Source organism: Vipera berus (genome assembly GCF_964194415.1).
Source record: "Vipera berus genome assembly, chromosome: 3".
Classification (NCBI taxonomy): Eukaryota; Metazoa; Chordata; class Lepidosauria; order Squamata; family Viperidae; genus Vipera; species Vipera berus.
In genome coordinates, this window is record NC_138204.1 from 193,573,718 (window position 1) to 193,589,026 (window position 15,309).

A 15,309-nucleotide genomic window follows, 5' to 3' on the forward strand; every position below is an offset into this window, starting at 1 on the left:
AGAGGAAAACATACTAACATAAATTGCACCGCCTCTTTGGCTTCCTATTATTGGGCTTCAGCAATGAGGCTAGGCAATGTTACTACTGTACCCTCATACAGTTAATATAGGGAAGTTACAGGGCAACAGTTGATGGATTCTCGGCTATTCTTTCCCCTCCCACCCCATATCACCTACAGTCAGGAAGACCAGCTCCCAGTTACCCCACTGAACATTGGGTGGAATTGGGGGTTCAATCCTTAATTATTATGGTTCATCACACAATCAGCCAGCTGTGTACACCAAATTTGGCTTATCAAATCCTTCCCAGGCACTTGGGATAGGCAGATGCTGTCTTTTTGAGGGTGTTAAAGATATTGCCACAGGGTATAAGCCAGGCATGTCAAACACCAGACGTCACATGACGTCGCATGACGTATCATGACTTTTTCCCCCATTGCTGGCAATAGGGTGGGCGTAGTTTCGGCATGACGCATCCGGCGCGTGGTCCGGCAGTTTGACGTGTCTGGCATAAGCTGTTACAAGTAAAGCAGCCTTTTGCAATTGACTGATGGTGATTTTGTCAATGCCAGTGGTGTTCAAGATGTTCAAGTGGTGCTCCAGTTGTTTTGGGTTTGCCCCAAGACACCTATTACTATTGGTATTACCTTTGTTTTCTTTTGCCACAATTGTTCTACTTCTATTTTTAGGTCATTGCATTTTGTTATTTAATCCAGTTCTTTCTCTTCTAGTCTACTGTCTCCAGGTACTGCCATGTCCACTATCCAGACATTTTTTGTCTTTCTTATCATCTATTTTAGTGTCCTACCATTTCTTGCTTAAAGGCAAGTGGAATTTCTTGCAGATAGATCAACGCAGTTATCACAAAACTAAGCAAACAACTTGAATGTGTGTATAAGATTCACTAACTAATGAATAACTTAACAATGAACAATTAAGTTAATTTTCTGAAGCACAACATACTGAAGTATTAACTAAGCACAGAAGATGGCCTCACAGTCAAGATGTCAGATGAAAAGTTTATAAATTGCCATACAGTCTGCATAAACAAAGGGGGCAGTTGGAAGGTTATACTAGAAGGTCAAGAGCAGAGCAAACAGCAGAGAACAAACCAATATTTCATTACATGCTAAGCACCCATTTAAAATCAGTTCTGGTTCAAGGTCTTATCATAGTTTGCTATCGCAGTGTAGACTCTTTTATAAAATAATACCAAGGTTAAACCAAATCCTGGAGGGAAGAGGAGTTCAAAGCATGGAAGGGTGGGAATCAGGTGAGGGCATATTCCAAATCTTGTAACCTCAATTAGGAATTATGGTTTGGATATTATACTTGAACAGCTACAGTCTAGAGCTACAGAATGGATCAGGATTCCTTGCCAGACTGTTTATCTTATTTGGAGAAAGCCACAGTATCCTATCCTGGGTTAAATACAACAACCACAGAATGACAGTGCTTAAGTAGCCTAGAGACTGCCATCTAAACTGGGTAATAGGATCAGACCTGGTCATCACTTGAGTGGAGGACTAGGAAGACATTCCAGAGATATAAACAAGACCAGGGCTTTTTTTGTCCTAGAATGCTCAGAACGGAGTTCCAGCACCTTTTTTGGATGGAACCTTGTAGGGTAGGCAAGGTGGGTTGTATGACATGTGTGAGTTCCGGCACCTTTTTGTTTTACAAAAAAAGCACTGAACAAGACAAAGGGGAAGGAATGGGATATTTGAGAACAAAGTATGTTGTCACCAAGGTTGTGTTTTTGTTATGTATTGGGCTTAATTGTAACACCACGTGGTAAGCTGGAGCTAGCTAACAGCTCCCAGCAACTCAGACAGCCCGTCTCCAGTGCTGCTATTGGCTGCCCCTAGGTGGCAATGGGTTGCTTTAAACCTATTGGCTGCCGCCTAGGGGCCAGGCTATAAATTGCTGCAGGCTGCAGCTCAGTTCCTCAGTTCAGATCCTGCAAGCAAATAAAAATGACCATTGCTGAACTCACTCGTCTCGTCTTCATTCCTGAGCAACGAACTCACTACACAACAGTTTTGATATTTAGCTAAGTAATAGGACAAGTCTCAAAGAGTCCAGGTGTCAGCATCTTTAGATCTCCTACTCTGAAATGGTTCCAAAGTAATACCATTGCTTTAGACATAAATGTCCTGGTCACTGAGTAACTGCATTATTTCCATTCCTTAAGTGCTGTACCTTGTATTTCTGTACCTCCTGCCAAAAGATCACTCCATTCTTCAATAAATCTCCTTTCAGGGATACAAACTGTTGAAACTGAAGAGCTGTGATGGGATTCATCAGCGCTTTACGGAAAGTAATTATTTCCTTAGACGAAAGCACCCAATTCTTCTTATGCTGTTGAAAGGAGGGATGGAGAAAAGAAAGTGCACATTTTACAATGCAATAATGCAAGCATTACTTCGGGCAAACTGTCTGATGCTTATCTCTGCATTGACCCCAGTGTTCGGTAGTTCATTGCATAGACGCAGTACAATTTGGCAGCCACTGTCTCTCTCCCACTCTTTTGTTTGATTTGGGCAAAAATTGTCTGGAAGGGACAATGGGAAAAAGGAAATGACTAATAATGATTTAGAACATATGACTATGCTGTAAGGTATGAGTTATGAATAGAAAGGGGAAAAGTTTGAAATTGTTTAGAAACATGCAAGAGTAATCACAGATTGGGGAAGGTGCAAGTTTAAAACTGCCCTGCCCTTGACAACCTATCTTGTTGACAAAAGCCACCTTAATCAATTGTCATGAACACAGACAGACACTGAAAGTTTGTGTTTCTGAAGTTAATGCCACCGAGACTTTCGTAGGTCTTCACATCAAGAAAAGGGGAGCATGGGAGCTAAGTACGGAGGCAGAATAAAAAGAAACTGAAAGAAATCAAAGGCAATGAAAAATCTAAATAACACTGCAGATCCTATCAATGCAGCTGAAGGAATCATTTTTAAATGACCTAAGAGATCAGGCAATAATTTGCAAAACAAATTTGAAACATGACATCGCATACATTTCTCTTACCCTCTTCCAACTTTTCTGAGAGACATCTTTAAAAATGAAATGTACTAGAACAGGGGTGTCAAACTCAATTTCATTGAGGGTCGCATCAGCACTGCGGTTGCCCTCAGGGGGGCGGGTGGGTATGGCCAGGGTGGGCGTGGCCTACTGGGTGGGTGTGGCTAGAGTGCATATGGCCTACTGGGTGGGCGTGGCCAGCTCTACATCATTTGCATCAAGGGTGCCTATGGGGGCCTGGGCAGGAGTGAGACAGATCTGAGGGTCTCTGGCAGAAGGAGGGTCTCTGGGCCAGGGCCAAGGCAGTGGGGGCCGTTCCCTCACTGTTTCCAGGATGGCTTCACGGGCCACATGAAACCACTTTGCGGGCCTGATCCGGCCCCCGGGCCTTGTGTTTGACATGTCTGTACTAGAAGGAACAGGGGAAAAAATCTCTTGAAGGGATTCCCTTCACACAAGATGCCCCTCCTGAACTATTCCTGTCTCGCTTTCCTACTTAACCTGGCTGTGTCCCCCGGCAGTGCACTCCCTGATCCTGTCAAAACAAACAACCTCAGGGAGAAAAAACAAAACAAAAACCTTAGTGCCAGGTCCTTAGTGCTCTCTGAGCTTGGTTGTTTCATTACCAAACTTGTTTTGTCATTAGCACAGAGTAATCCTCTACTTACAACAGTTTGTTTTGTGACTGTTCAAAGTTACAACAGTACCTCCAAGATAGAGTTTGCTGTTCTTTGAGATAGAAAAAAAAAGGAAAAGGCCAGAACTGGCCTCATATGTCATGTCACAAGGCTTTAAGACATTTAACAATCAATATGATCATCATGTGAGAACGTAGCTGTAACTGAAACAGACTTTCTTTGATATGATTAATCCTGCTCACTTTGCTGCATATTTCACATTTTTATGAGTTCATTTAATTGCTCAACAATAAATTATCTTCCAAATGGTAAAAAGCAATGTTTTGTTCCAGTTTTCTGGATAAAGACAATGTACTTTCTACATTAAATTAAAGTTTAAAGAAAGCCATGGCAAGCAATTAAAATAAGTACAGCACTGTAATGCTGGGGTTCAGAACCCAACTATCTTTTTTATGTTATATAATGTACAAAATAGTGATCTGGATTAAGGTTGGCCAATTTCCCACAAGGGCCTCAAGAGATACTGAAGTGAAGCAGATGCTTATAAATCTTTGCAAGAGGCAACATTTCTCAAGAGTTAGTGTTCTGGCCTACACAAAAAATAAAATATCAAAAGCTTGTATCTTTATTCAGGTATTGTTCATAATTTATTAATTGCACTTGTAGCCACAGAAACCAGAAACAACCTTTTTTATTTAAAAAAACACAATTGAGATTTCTTTTTTTTTAAGCTTCTGACTCCAATTCTGCCAAATCCAAGAATAACAGAGACTGTGGCATTTGCATTAACTTACTTTTGTTAATTTAACAACATGAGCCAATGCTACCCACATAGCATTATGAATACAATACTGAAATGACTGCTCTTACTCAGCTAGGCTTACTCTCCTGTTTATGTAAGGACTGCATAGTTTAGAGGATGATAAGTCCATATTACACAAAGACCCAAGTAGAAACAAACACAGCTTGCCTTCCATGGTGCTTGTTTCTTTTCCTGTTCTTGAATTACAATGTCTTCTACTGCCTCTGCCATATGTAGCTGAAAGCAAACATGACAAAACAGCATATTGATTACTTGCATGAATATTAATACTGGTGTTGAGGGTATCCTCATTACTTTAAGGATCTCCTAACTCTGGTCAAGATTAGCATTGATTAAGTTTCTTTGAAAGAATGAGATTATATTTTCTTCAATCTGGATGGTCAAAATCAAACACACGGGCTATTTTAAAATTTGAAGCCGGTGAGGAAAAAGGCACACAGATTGCTTCCTGAAATGACATGGGCCTGAACAGACCACCGCTGAAAAAGAAGAGCTGCCCTTAGATAGACTAATACATTTTTCCCCAACTGTTGTTTCTCCTAGTCAGGAAAGTAATCTGATACACTGAAGAAACTTTGAAGAAATGAAAAGAACAGAAAACAAAGCCAAGCTTAATCCCCCAACTCTACATCCATAAAATCAGTGATGTGAGGACTCTGCAAATTCAACACTTTTCCTTTTTGGAGGGGTACCAAGTTGGAAACGACTAGCACGCATGTGCGGGGGGAACCTTTACCTTTACCAAGTTAAAAGCTCCTTCTTATCCAGTAGGTTCATTGTAGCACCGAGCAAATAATTCTTTCCTACACTCAATGAAAGGCCTGGCTGATAGCCAGACAGGGACTCCATTTATTTTACTATTCTGCAGAAGAAAGGATCGATACTGTTCCTGGCAGAAGACAGCGCCCTAGGTGGGAGGATGAGCAACAGCCACAGTGTGAGAAAAAGACAGCCTGAGCATGAAAGAGCCAGCTTGCATTATCCTATGAGCTTCCACATGGACTGAATTGCATTTGTGTCTCAGGGAGGGAGGGACTGTGCATGATGGAAAGAATCTTGCAATGATCAAGGTCTTTACCTCCCGCCAGCAAACTTTGGAATGCTTGCCAGATGGAGAGCCCCAGCTTCAAAAGCCACTTTCATTTTCAGTGGCTTACAGGAATACCTACTAAGGGATCCCTCAGAAGAAGAACTGCATACCAAGTCATCTGTACTATCCTGCATGCTTCTTATTATCACTGATTTTTCAGATAATCAAATACTCTGAGGGATTCGCAGTTCAAATTACAAGTCACTAGACTGCCATATAAATTGTTAAAATATTACCTTTCGTGTTTTGCACGTTCCCAAATCTTCGCGGGTATAAAACAGAGGCAACCACTTATTTTCTAATCTCCTCTGAGCATATTTTTGAACATCTAACAAGATCACAGGAGCAACGTGTTCATGAAGTACTTGCCCCCAGCCTCCACGTGACTTCATAACCTAGTAAAAACATCCAGGGGACCACAAAATGTTCAACAGTAAAGCAAAGTTAGTGTTAGATTACTGGGCAATTACTAAGGCAAAACAAGTGAGGAAAATCCAAATTTCATTTAAAATTGATTGATATTTGAAGTATGCTATGCACTGCCTTAACAGGGTGGCTGGCTGAAAAAAAATCAAAAATTCCAATTAAAGTAAAACAATAAAACAATTATTTCTAAAACAGTTAAATAATAAAAACCAATAAAACACTCTGGGAACTTAGATAATCAAATATTTCTTGAGCTCCTTCCTAAATTGTAACGAAGAGGGGGATTGCTTCAGCAATAATGGGAAACATTCCTCAACTAGGCCTCTTCATGCAGAAAGCAACATTAACCAGAGATGCTCAATATATCTCTGTTAGGACCCACCAAACCTGCTCCATTGATAGAGGGGATGTTTAGCAGTAAATAGCTTGGTACTAAACTATACATGATTTTAACCATCATATGGTCTTTATTTTATAGCCCAGTGTGTTTTGAATTAAAGAAGTCCTTCTTCAGAGCTACTGTGTCTATAAATCAACTTCAGCTTTTAAGGGAAAGAATTTCCACTGTAATGGAGTGTTCATAAAATCCTTTAATTACTCTCTATTATATACAGATAAAGGAATGTCAGCTCCTTATTAGGTAATCTGTCAAATCTAGGTCAACATTTGCATCTGTTGTCTTTCTTATAAGTTGGTCTACCCCCCACCCCACCTCATCATGCCAGGTACACCTAAACCATGCTGAATGTAAATGACGGAGGTCATAATCCAACTCAGTGTAGGAAAGATGGTTACAGTATAAGCATAGTTTCCACCTAATTGGAAAACAGCTGTTTCCACCTACAACTAAAATGAACATAAAATGCACAATGTCTATAAATTGTCATCTAAAATAACTTTTTGTTATTATGTATAAGAAGATACTCAAAAGGAAATCTTGAGCAGGAATTTCATTTTATATATCTGAGATATTTGAATTTTGGTTACTGTCCCGTAATATTTTGGCATTTTCCCTCTCAGATCTCCTTTATTCTTATTGATCTCTGATTCTAAAATACATTATGAGACCTGATTTCTTCCAAAACAACAATAGTAACTAAGTTTATATGCCACCCAGCTCCCAATGACTCCCAAAGCCAAAGTACTGTAAGATAATTTTACTAAATCAATTCATTTATGCACATTTACTGTATTTTCAAAGCATAGACATGTATAACTCCAGGCCTACACACTAGCTAATATTTAACACGTTTAATAAGACAAATATGTTAATTTCAGCAATCTTACAAGTAGGGGTGAAATTCTCTAATTTTAGAACCATTCAGTAATTTCAGGCACTCTTTTCTTCCTTGCCAAGAATGAAATATTTCTCTTCATACAATATAACTGTATATATTTTGAACGCAACTGCAACTAAAGGAGACCTTTAGAGTAACCAAGGGCCAACAACATCCTTTCAGAATTTCAGAGTGAAAAGTTCTTTCTGCTCAGTAAATAGACCATGCCAGGGGGAGAACTACCAGATCCTGAGCCCCTCACCCTGAAGGAAAATTTGGATATACTTTTACATATTAATTTGCATAACATTTATTTTATATGCATATTCATGTTTATAATATTTGCAAAACAAAAACACAATGCATATTGGCCACCAGGAAAAATATTGCTTAGTACTAAGCACACAGCAATCTTATGTTAGAATTAACCGAACCAACAGCTCCTTCTACTAACATTTTAAATGCAGCCAGTTACCTGCTCTTGTTCTTCTTTTGTAGCTGGGCTGTCAGGTCCAAAGAAATATTTCTTGTTTAGATATTTCTTTTTAATGTCTTTAGATTTTTCATCTCGTTGTACTTTATTTTTGTGTAACATTCTTCTGAACTGCTCAATGTCTATCCAGCACAGGAGGTCTGCACTACAAAAGAAACAATATGTTTTAATCACAGCATCATAAATATTACTTCACACCAAGGATGGGTGAGGTTGGAGGAGATGGTCACCATCTACCATCTACCATCTACCGACATTACCAGAAAGGGCAGATTTCCCCTCCCCCCCCTTTTTAAACTATTTTAGGCTGAAGATGAAAACAAGTACAGGAGGCCTCTAGCAAATAAATTGTTCCTATCCTCGCCTTAAATTATCCCATTCCCATCCTCTAAAATCACCATTCTCCTAAGTGGCTTATATTCTTATTCATAATTCTTCAGGCATATATCCAAATGAAATTCTATAATCTGAATAAACATGTATAGAATTGGTCTGAGTGGTAAAGCACTTTATCACTCAGACCAAGCAATTCTTCCACTTACTTTACAGAAGTCATGAAGGTGAACTGACAACTTCTACAAGCTCTTTAATATGATAAAGACAAGATCGCTGGTGATGTCATCAGCTTCTATGAACTTGTCCACTTTTTCAAATTTATGGTATTATATAAAATGAAAGGAAATCCCCATGTAAGCTACCTGGAATTCTTGGAGGAAAGGTGGGCATACAAAGCTAATAAACAAACAAACAAACAAACAAACTGAGGTTGACCTCCACTGACTATGGATCTATTTATGTATCCTTGGCAATAACACGGAAGAAATTTGTCATACCTTCCACAGGAAAAATTTTCAACTTTCTAGTCCAACTATTTAACCTTCCAAACCTGATAAGGTCTGCCACAGGCTCTTTTGCTGCCACGTATTGAGAGAGTGGAATTATAGGAGAATAAAAAACAGCAGGAACAGCATCTTCCTGATTTTTGCTGAATTTATAAAATGTAGGAGGGGGGTAGCTGAGTCTTGGATGGGAGACCATAAGGAAAACCCAGAAGGACTATAAGTCAGACTTGGACATTGCAAAATGTCCTGCAAGAAGCCAATAGCAAATCACTTCTATATTGTGGGCAATAAAAGTAATGGCAATGCCCAGAAGTTGACATTGGTTTAATTGCAACAGCAGATGTAAAATTATTACTACGGCAATTAAGAAAACTTTTGGTATTGTTTAATAGCTGTTGTCTTATTAAAGCAACCTTTCGACCTTGTAACCTTCATGAATTGTATTCTTCCAAGAATTTCCTAACCTACATAGCCAGACACATCTGGAAGGTGCCATGTTAGAGAAAGATAAATTAATAGCTTCCTAAATGGAACAGACTGCTTATAGCAGAGGTGCCCAATCTTTTGGGCACCAAGGACTGGTTCCATGGAGAGAGGTTTTTCCACGGACCAGAGGGTGCATGGTTTTGTGTGCTGCCTGCATCTCGCGGATGGGGCTTTGCTTGTTTGTGCGGCTCAGTTGCTGGCATGCCACAGCCCGGTACTGGTCAATGGACCAGGCTTATAGCCACTACAACTATAATGATTACACTAGACTATAATTGCCCATAATACACAAAACTCTTCCTTCCTTTAAATTTCTACACTGCATGCTGGACAGAGGACATAGTTCTTATGTAATACAAAGAGCAGGGATTTCTTTCTTTGAAAGTAATTGGCTCATTTACATGCCCCATTTACTATTCCAACTGAATCCAGGTTTTAAAACTCTTTACTTCGGTCCAAGTAAGTTAAGCTTGGAAACTAATTTATGTAATCTATAAAATGTTATGTACCTTAATTGCACACGTTACAGCTTTGCAAAACTTTGATTCACAGATTTGGTTCAGCAAATCTCTGAGCCAACTTTCCTACTACATTAGAAAATGGAATCAAGTGGTCAGATTTGAAGAGAAAGGATTTGGAAAACCAAATTGAAAACAATGCTTTAAACTGAAGTGTTATGTTTAATTGTTTTTTTAAAATTGATTTGAATTGTTAAATTGAATTAAATTAGTATTTCTAAGTTAATTGGGAATTCAAACTGAACGAATCAATTTCTACACTCTAATAAACATCACTGCTAGGTTGATCTTATTGCAGAGGATCTTCAAAGCAAAACAACCAAGAGAAAAAAAAATGATATGATCCAGAATATGTTTCTCAACCTTCGCAGTTTGAAGATGGGTGGACTTCAAGTCCCAGAATTCTGGGACTTGAAGTCCACCCATCTTCAAATTGCCAAAGTTGAGAAATACTGACCTAGATCGCTATAGCAAACCTCCTGGCTTATGTAGGGTTTGCACCTGTAGCACACTAAATTACATCTTTTCAGAATTCTTGTAATATCTTACTAAAGGAGAGATATTTTGCACTGAATGCTGCAAGTGTGTGAGATAGCAAAATTTATTCCATTAACCTGACCTGTCTTATATTCTTTATTCTTAGGTACTGGACAAATGAACTAGAAGAAGGCATGCCTACAGATATGGATATCATATCTTTAATCAGTGGATGGAAATGACAAGAACAGAAGCTGGAGTATTATGAAAATTCAATATGTGGCTGGGACCAAAACATTTTTTAAAAGATGGAATTTGGAGTGAGGTATATAATAATAATAATAATAATAATAATAATAATAATAATAATAATAATAATAATAATGATGATGATGATGATGATGATGTTGGATGGGACCTTGGAGGTCATCTAGTCCAACCCCCTGCTCAGGCAGGAAACCCTATACCATTTCATGCAAATGGCTGTCCAGTCTCTTCTTAAACACATCTCATTTCTTTAAAGACGTTAGGTGTTCAAAATCCACCAAGCAATGAAGAATCTTGCCATTTCATTATCAATGAGGTAAGATATAGAAATTATAAACATTACTAGGGAAATTGGAGTTCACAACAGGGCCACTCAGTAACAGGTGTAATACCTTGCTGATTGCTCCTCGAGAAAGATACGGAATTGTTCCAGATCTGTCCTGTTCTTAAGCAATTTCATAATGGAGTATGATTTAAAACCTTCAGAATAATCTTGATCAATGGATTCTACAAGTCGAATAGACTCAGACTTCTGGAGAACTTCTGCAACTGCCAAAGCCTAAGGAAAAAGTTGCACAAGATAATGCTCATACTTCCTGGTTTCTTAGCCTATGAAAATATGTATTTCTTCTTTTTTTATGCAGTTTCATTGTATTTCAGGTTCAGAGATTAAAGGACACCTCTGTGCATCCAGATCTGTGACTGGGTATATTTGATTAAAAATAATATCTATATCATCTCTTGTCACTAATAAATGGCTTTATGTAGGAGTGATAGCTGACTACAAAAACTAGGGTTGTGTAGATATCTCTATAAGAGAAAAGAACAAAAAGGTCATCTATTCCTTTTTTATATCATCATCCTGATATAGCATAGGCACCATGACAATTGCTGGCATTTTAAAGGTATGTAGCCTTGTGGCTCAAAAGAATATAATGTATTGTCCCTCTCAACACAATATATGAATCTAGGTCACCATAACAGATATAGCTAGAAAATGAGGACATGACTTCTAGAAGTTGATCTGCATATTACACATATGTTGTCTATAGCACTATTACAGAGCCAAACTGTTGCTTTGAAAAGGGGCCATTTTGTAACATCATGCTTTCAAAGCACTTTTCTTAAAGGAGATTGGTATGTTCTGTTCTATTGTCCTCCCTGCAATGGGCTTCTTTGGTTACATTTGCTGGGAATTATGAGGGTTGAAGTTCAACACATTGAGAATTTCCAGAGGTCTGCCTTAGGATATGATTTAACAGTATAACTATTTCATTGCTAGAGAAAGGAGAACAACCATGACTTTTTATGACATAAATACTATTATATTATACTACTATTCAGGAATATGCCCAGCATGCATTTTATGGATTATTGTATGAAATATTATTAACTGGTGGATGCTATATTAGTATGTATGTGAGAAAGAGCAATGAATGTAGCATCTTGGCTTTATAACTAAGATGCCAATAAAATCTAGTGAGATCTACAATTCATCCCTCATAGTACTTTTAATATAAAGCTGGAGATTTGAGTTTTTGGGGTGATTCACCAACTGCTTACAATTAATATTAATTCCCATAAGTTCATAGAAAGAAAATAATATTCATTTGCATTTGCTAATCAGATAAAATTTCCCCTATACTGGAGTTATACAGTATGTTTATTGTCCCATATTCTTCCTTCTATTTTATCAGTTAGGAGTAATAGTATTAGTAGTATTAATAGCACTAGGATAAATATTGTTGGTTTCCATGCCAAGCCATTTCTCATGACACAGTCACTATAATTTTTGAAGCCAGGCAGCAATTGGCTGGTATGGACTAAAAGTTCATCCATTGAAAGTTTTAATATAGAACTGCATTGTGTAAAAACTTTGTAGGTTTCTCAAAAGACAGATTTGCTGCCACAGAGAAGCACATGGGGTTAAGCGCTAAATATGAGGCAAGAATAAGGATGTTGTTTTTGTTAATAGGTGCTTGACTTTACCTCATCCTTCTTGGAAATGCCCTCTGCATGCAAAGCCTGCAGCTTTTTAAAGTACACTGAGTCCAGCTGTCGAATTTCTTCCACCAGCTCCACCTAATAAAATAATAAGTTCTGTCATCCACCCAGTATATATTACAGAAAGAGTAGAGGAAGGGGTAGGAGAGGAAAGCTGCCAATGACAGTGGGTAGAGACGAACCACACTTGCCAGGAACAAGACAGATGTTTAGGAGACATATCTCTGCATGTTGCATTTCTCCCAGACCAGATGATTCAAGGAAAATATTTGCTGAAACAGCTAAAGCAACCAAAATTGTGTGTACCCATTTGGCCCCTCCAGAATCAAGAAAGACATGTGGAGTTGCTTCTGGGTAGCTTCCTTTATTGTTCCTTATCTATAGACAGAAATCTTGCTAAACTAAAGCAATTATATGCATCACTATATATATATATACTTTGGGAATTGTTAGGGAGGAACTGTTTTACCCAGTTCCTCCAGACCAAACATTCCATATTTTGCCCTCTGGAATTGCAATCCCTCACTACTGGGAATCCAGACTACATTCTACCACAGCATCTCACTTAGGGATAAGTATTCTCTTCAAAGAAAATTGTGGCAAAGTCACTAGCAGTGTGTGCGCGTGTTCAATTTATTTTTTTTATTTTTTATTTTAATTCCATTTATATCCCGCCCTTCTCCGAAGACTCAGGGCGGCTTACAAGCTTAGCAGTATTTATGTTAAACTCGTTAGATTTATGTTAAATTTTGTTTCGTTTTTTGTTTTGCATGAAAAACAAAATTTAACATAAACTCACCAGTTTAATATGGACTAACAAGTGCATTTATTTGTTTGTTTGTTTTTAAAAAAAATGCTAAAAGCATTAAAAAGAACAATGCTTCTTCTGATAGTGAATGGGTTATTGGGACTACAGACAAACAATGTTTATTAAAACATTAACAACTTTTGGTATTATTTGTAAGTTACCTTGGTAGATTTGAATCCAGAAATTTGAATTGCAAAACAAATAAACAAATAAAAAGGAAACACCAAAATATAGCATAGATATCAGCATGTTGGAAAAAATGCTAAGGTCTGTTTAATTACAAATCCTACAACTAAAAACTTAAGGAGAAAAAATTCAAAACTTGCACTATGCTCAACAGCTATAGAATTGGAAAAGAAAAATAGAAGAATGGATTATTGACTTGGACAGGAAGGCTGATTGATCTCTAAATGGGAATATTCTGGAACATTTATCAAAACATAGGATTCAAATGGTTGTAATTAAGCAACTGGAAAAAAAATTCTTTGAAACTACTATTCTTGCTGGCAAAAAGGAAGAAATAATTACTAATATCAGCTCCTTTGAACTGCTGTTGGAAAAAGGCATCCTAAATATTTTATCCGAAATTCAAGTTGAGGAGTATAATCGTAGCTAGTAATATTGTTTTGTTTTGCAGAACTATGTGCCTATAAATTACCTTGTATCACCTTGTTTTGTTTAATTGGCACAACAATAAGCCTTAAATTAAAAAATGCCAATGGCAGTCTTTTTACCTTTGAGCAAAGAATTTGGGAGTAATATGGGAGAATGAAAAATGCAGACTGTTTCCATAATGATGGTGGGAATGGACTAAAGTTCAAACAAGGGAGAGGCTGAAACAAGGGTTAGGTCACAGTTAGAAAGTTCAAGACAGATTTCCTATAGATTACCTTCCCATAGATTTCTCGGTCTTCTTCTATCATCTTCATCCATGGAACCAAAAGAATGGTGAGGATGTATTCTTCTGCTGGGTCAAAAAGATCTTCAAATGGTGGATCAATTCTTTTGTAAATCTCATTTTTTGTAGACTGTTCTATTCCAATATCCAAAGCAGCAGAAGGAGCAATATAATTAGCATAAAGGAACTGCATTGGATTTAAAAAAAAGAAGAGATAAATTGCTCCACAATTATCCAGTACAATAAAATTCTGTTAAAATGAAAAATCAAAAATGTTGCAATATTATTTGAATTTCCTTAGTTTTTTTATTGTGATACTGTAACTAATAACTGCAACATGTAGTTTCTCCTTTCTTCGCTACTCATTTTTTTCTGATGATTTCTACTTTATTTTTTTTCCCCTCAAACAAACAAAAAAAGTTTTTTCTCTTGATCCTAAGATTGGTTCATGTACAAACTTCCATAGCTTTTTCGGTATTTGTGAATGAGATCCAGATATGTACATGTTACTTATTGTTGCAGACACAGTGATTTTAAACAAGGACACTTGGACACATTATAATCTATACATAAAGTAAAATCCTGCAATTGTAGATCTAAGTATACTATTCTCTACGGAATGTATATAAGAAAGCACTGTATAAAGAAGGAGCAGTGGTATAGGGCATGTTAGATTAAAATCTGTCAGAATATTATAGTTACATGGAAAGTTTCTTTTAAAAAATACAGAAATAGTTTTGGGAAAATGCCACTGTGTGTGGTCTAGTAGTAAAATCCACTTTAATGTCATAGTTCACTGCCATTTCCTTCTGCAGCACCTTCAGAGCAGCTAGACCTCAACTATAAGTCATCAGTGTACCTTATTATGCTTATTTTTTGATTGGTAAGAAATTCCAGGGTAAAGTTATACTGGCTTTGTTTCCTTTGGAAGAAGATCAGTCCTACCAATATTTTAAAATAATGACATTTATTTATAGCTATCCAGGTTGAGCACAAGGCTGCTACCTCAGAGAAAACAACCAGCACCACAAAATGTTCTTAGCTTGTCTTCTGCAAGTCTGTAATTTCTCTTCACATGTGCACATTATCTAAAACAACATCACTCTTAGCAAGCAATTGCCTAACAGCTGAAAACCCCAGTCATTTCCCTAATAAGATCTTCAGCAACATTACCAAGATTATTGAGACACTTGTCAGCAATATTACTGAATTAATTTTTTTTTCTATTTAAT

At 37.4% G+C, this 15,309-nt stretch overlaps 1 protein-coding gene across 1 annotated transcript in view; it reads right to left on the minus strand.

Moving 5' to 3' along the window:
* RGS22 (regulator of G protein signaling 22) overlaps positions 1 to 15,309 on the minus strand; it is a gene marked incomplete at both ends in the record, with an annotated part of 79,636 nt that overhangs the window by 7,689 nt on the left and 56,638 nt on the right. Inside the window, 7 exons of the mRNA XM_081325618.1 lie at positions 2,203 to 2,361; positions 4,639 to 4,707; positions 5,818 to 5,976; positions 7,760 to 7,922; positions 10,760 to 10,926; positions 12,357 to 12,449; positions 14,070 to 14,264. Of these exons, the coding sequence (XP_081181744.1) occupies positions 2,203 to 2,361; positions 4,639 to 4,707; positions 5,818 to 5,976; positions 7,760 to 7,922; positions 10,760 to 10,926; positions 12,357 to 12,449; positions 14,070 to 14,264 (1,005 nt within the window). The remainder of the gene's footprint in view (positions 1 to 2,202; positions 2,362 to 4,638; positions 4,708 to 5,817; positions 5,977 to 7,759; positions 7,923 to 10,759; positions 10,927 to 12,356; positions 12,450 to 14,069; positions 14,265 to 15,309) is intronic.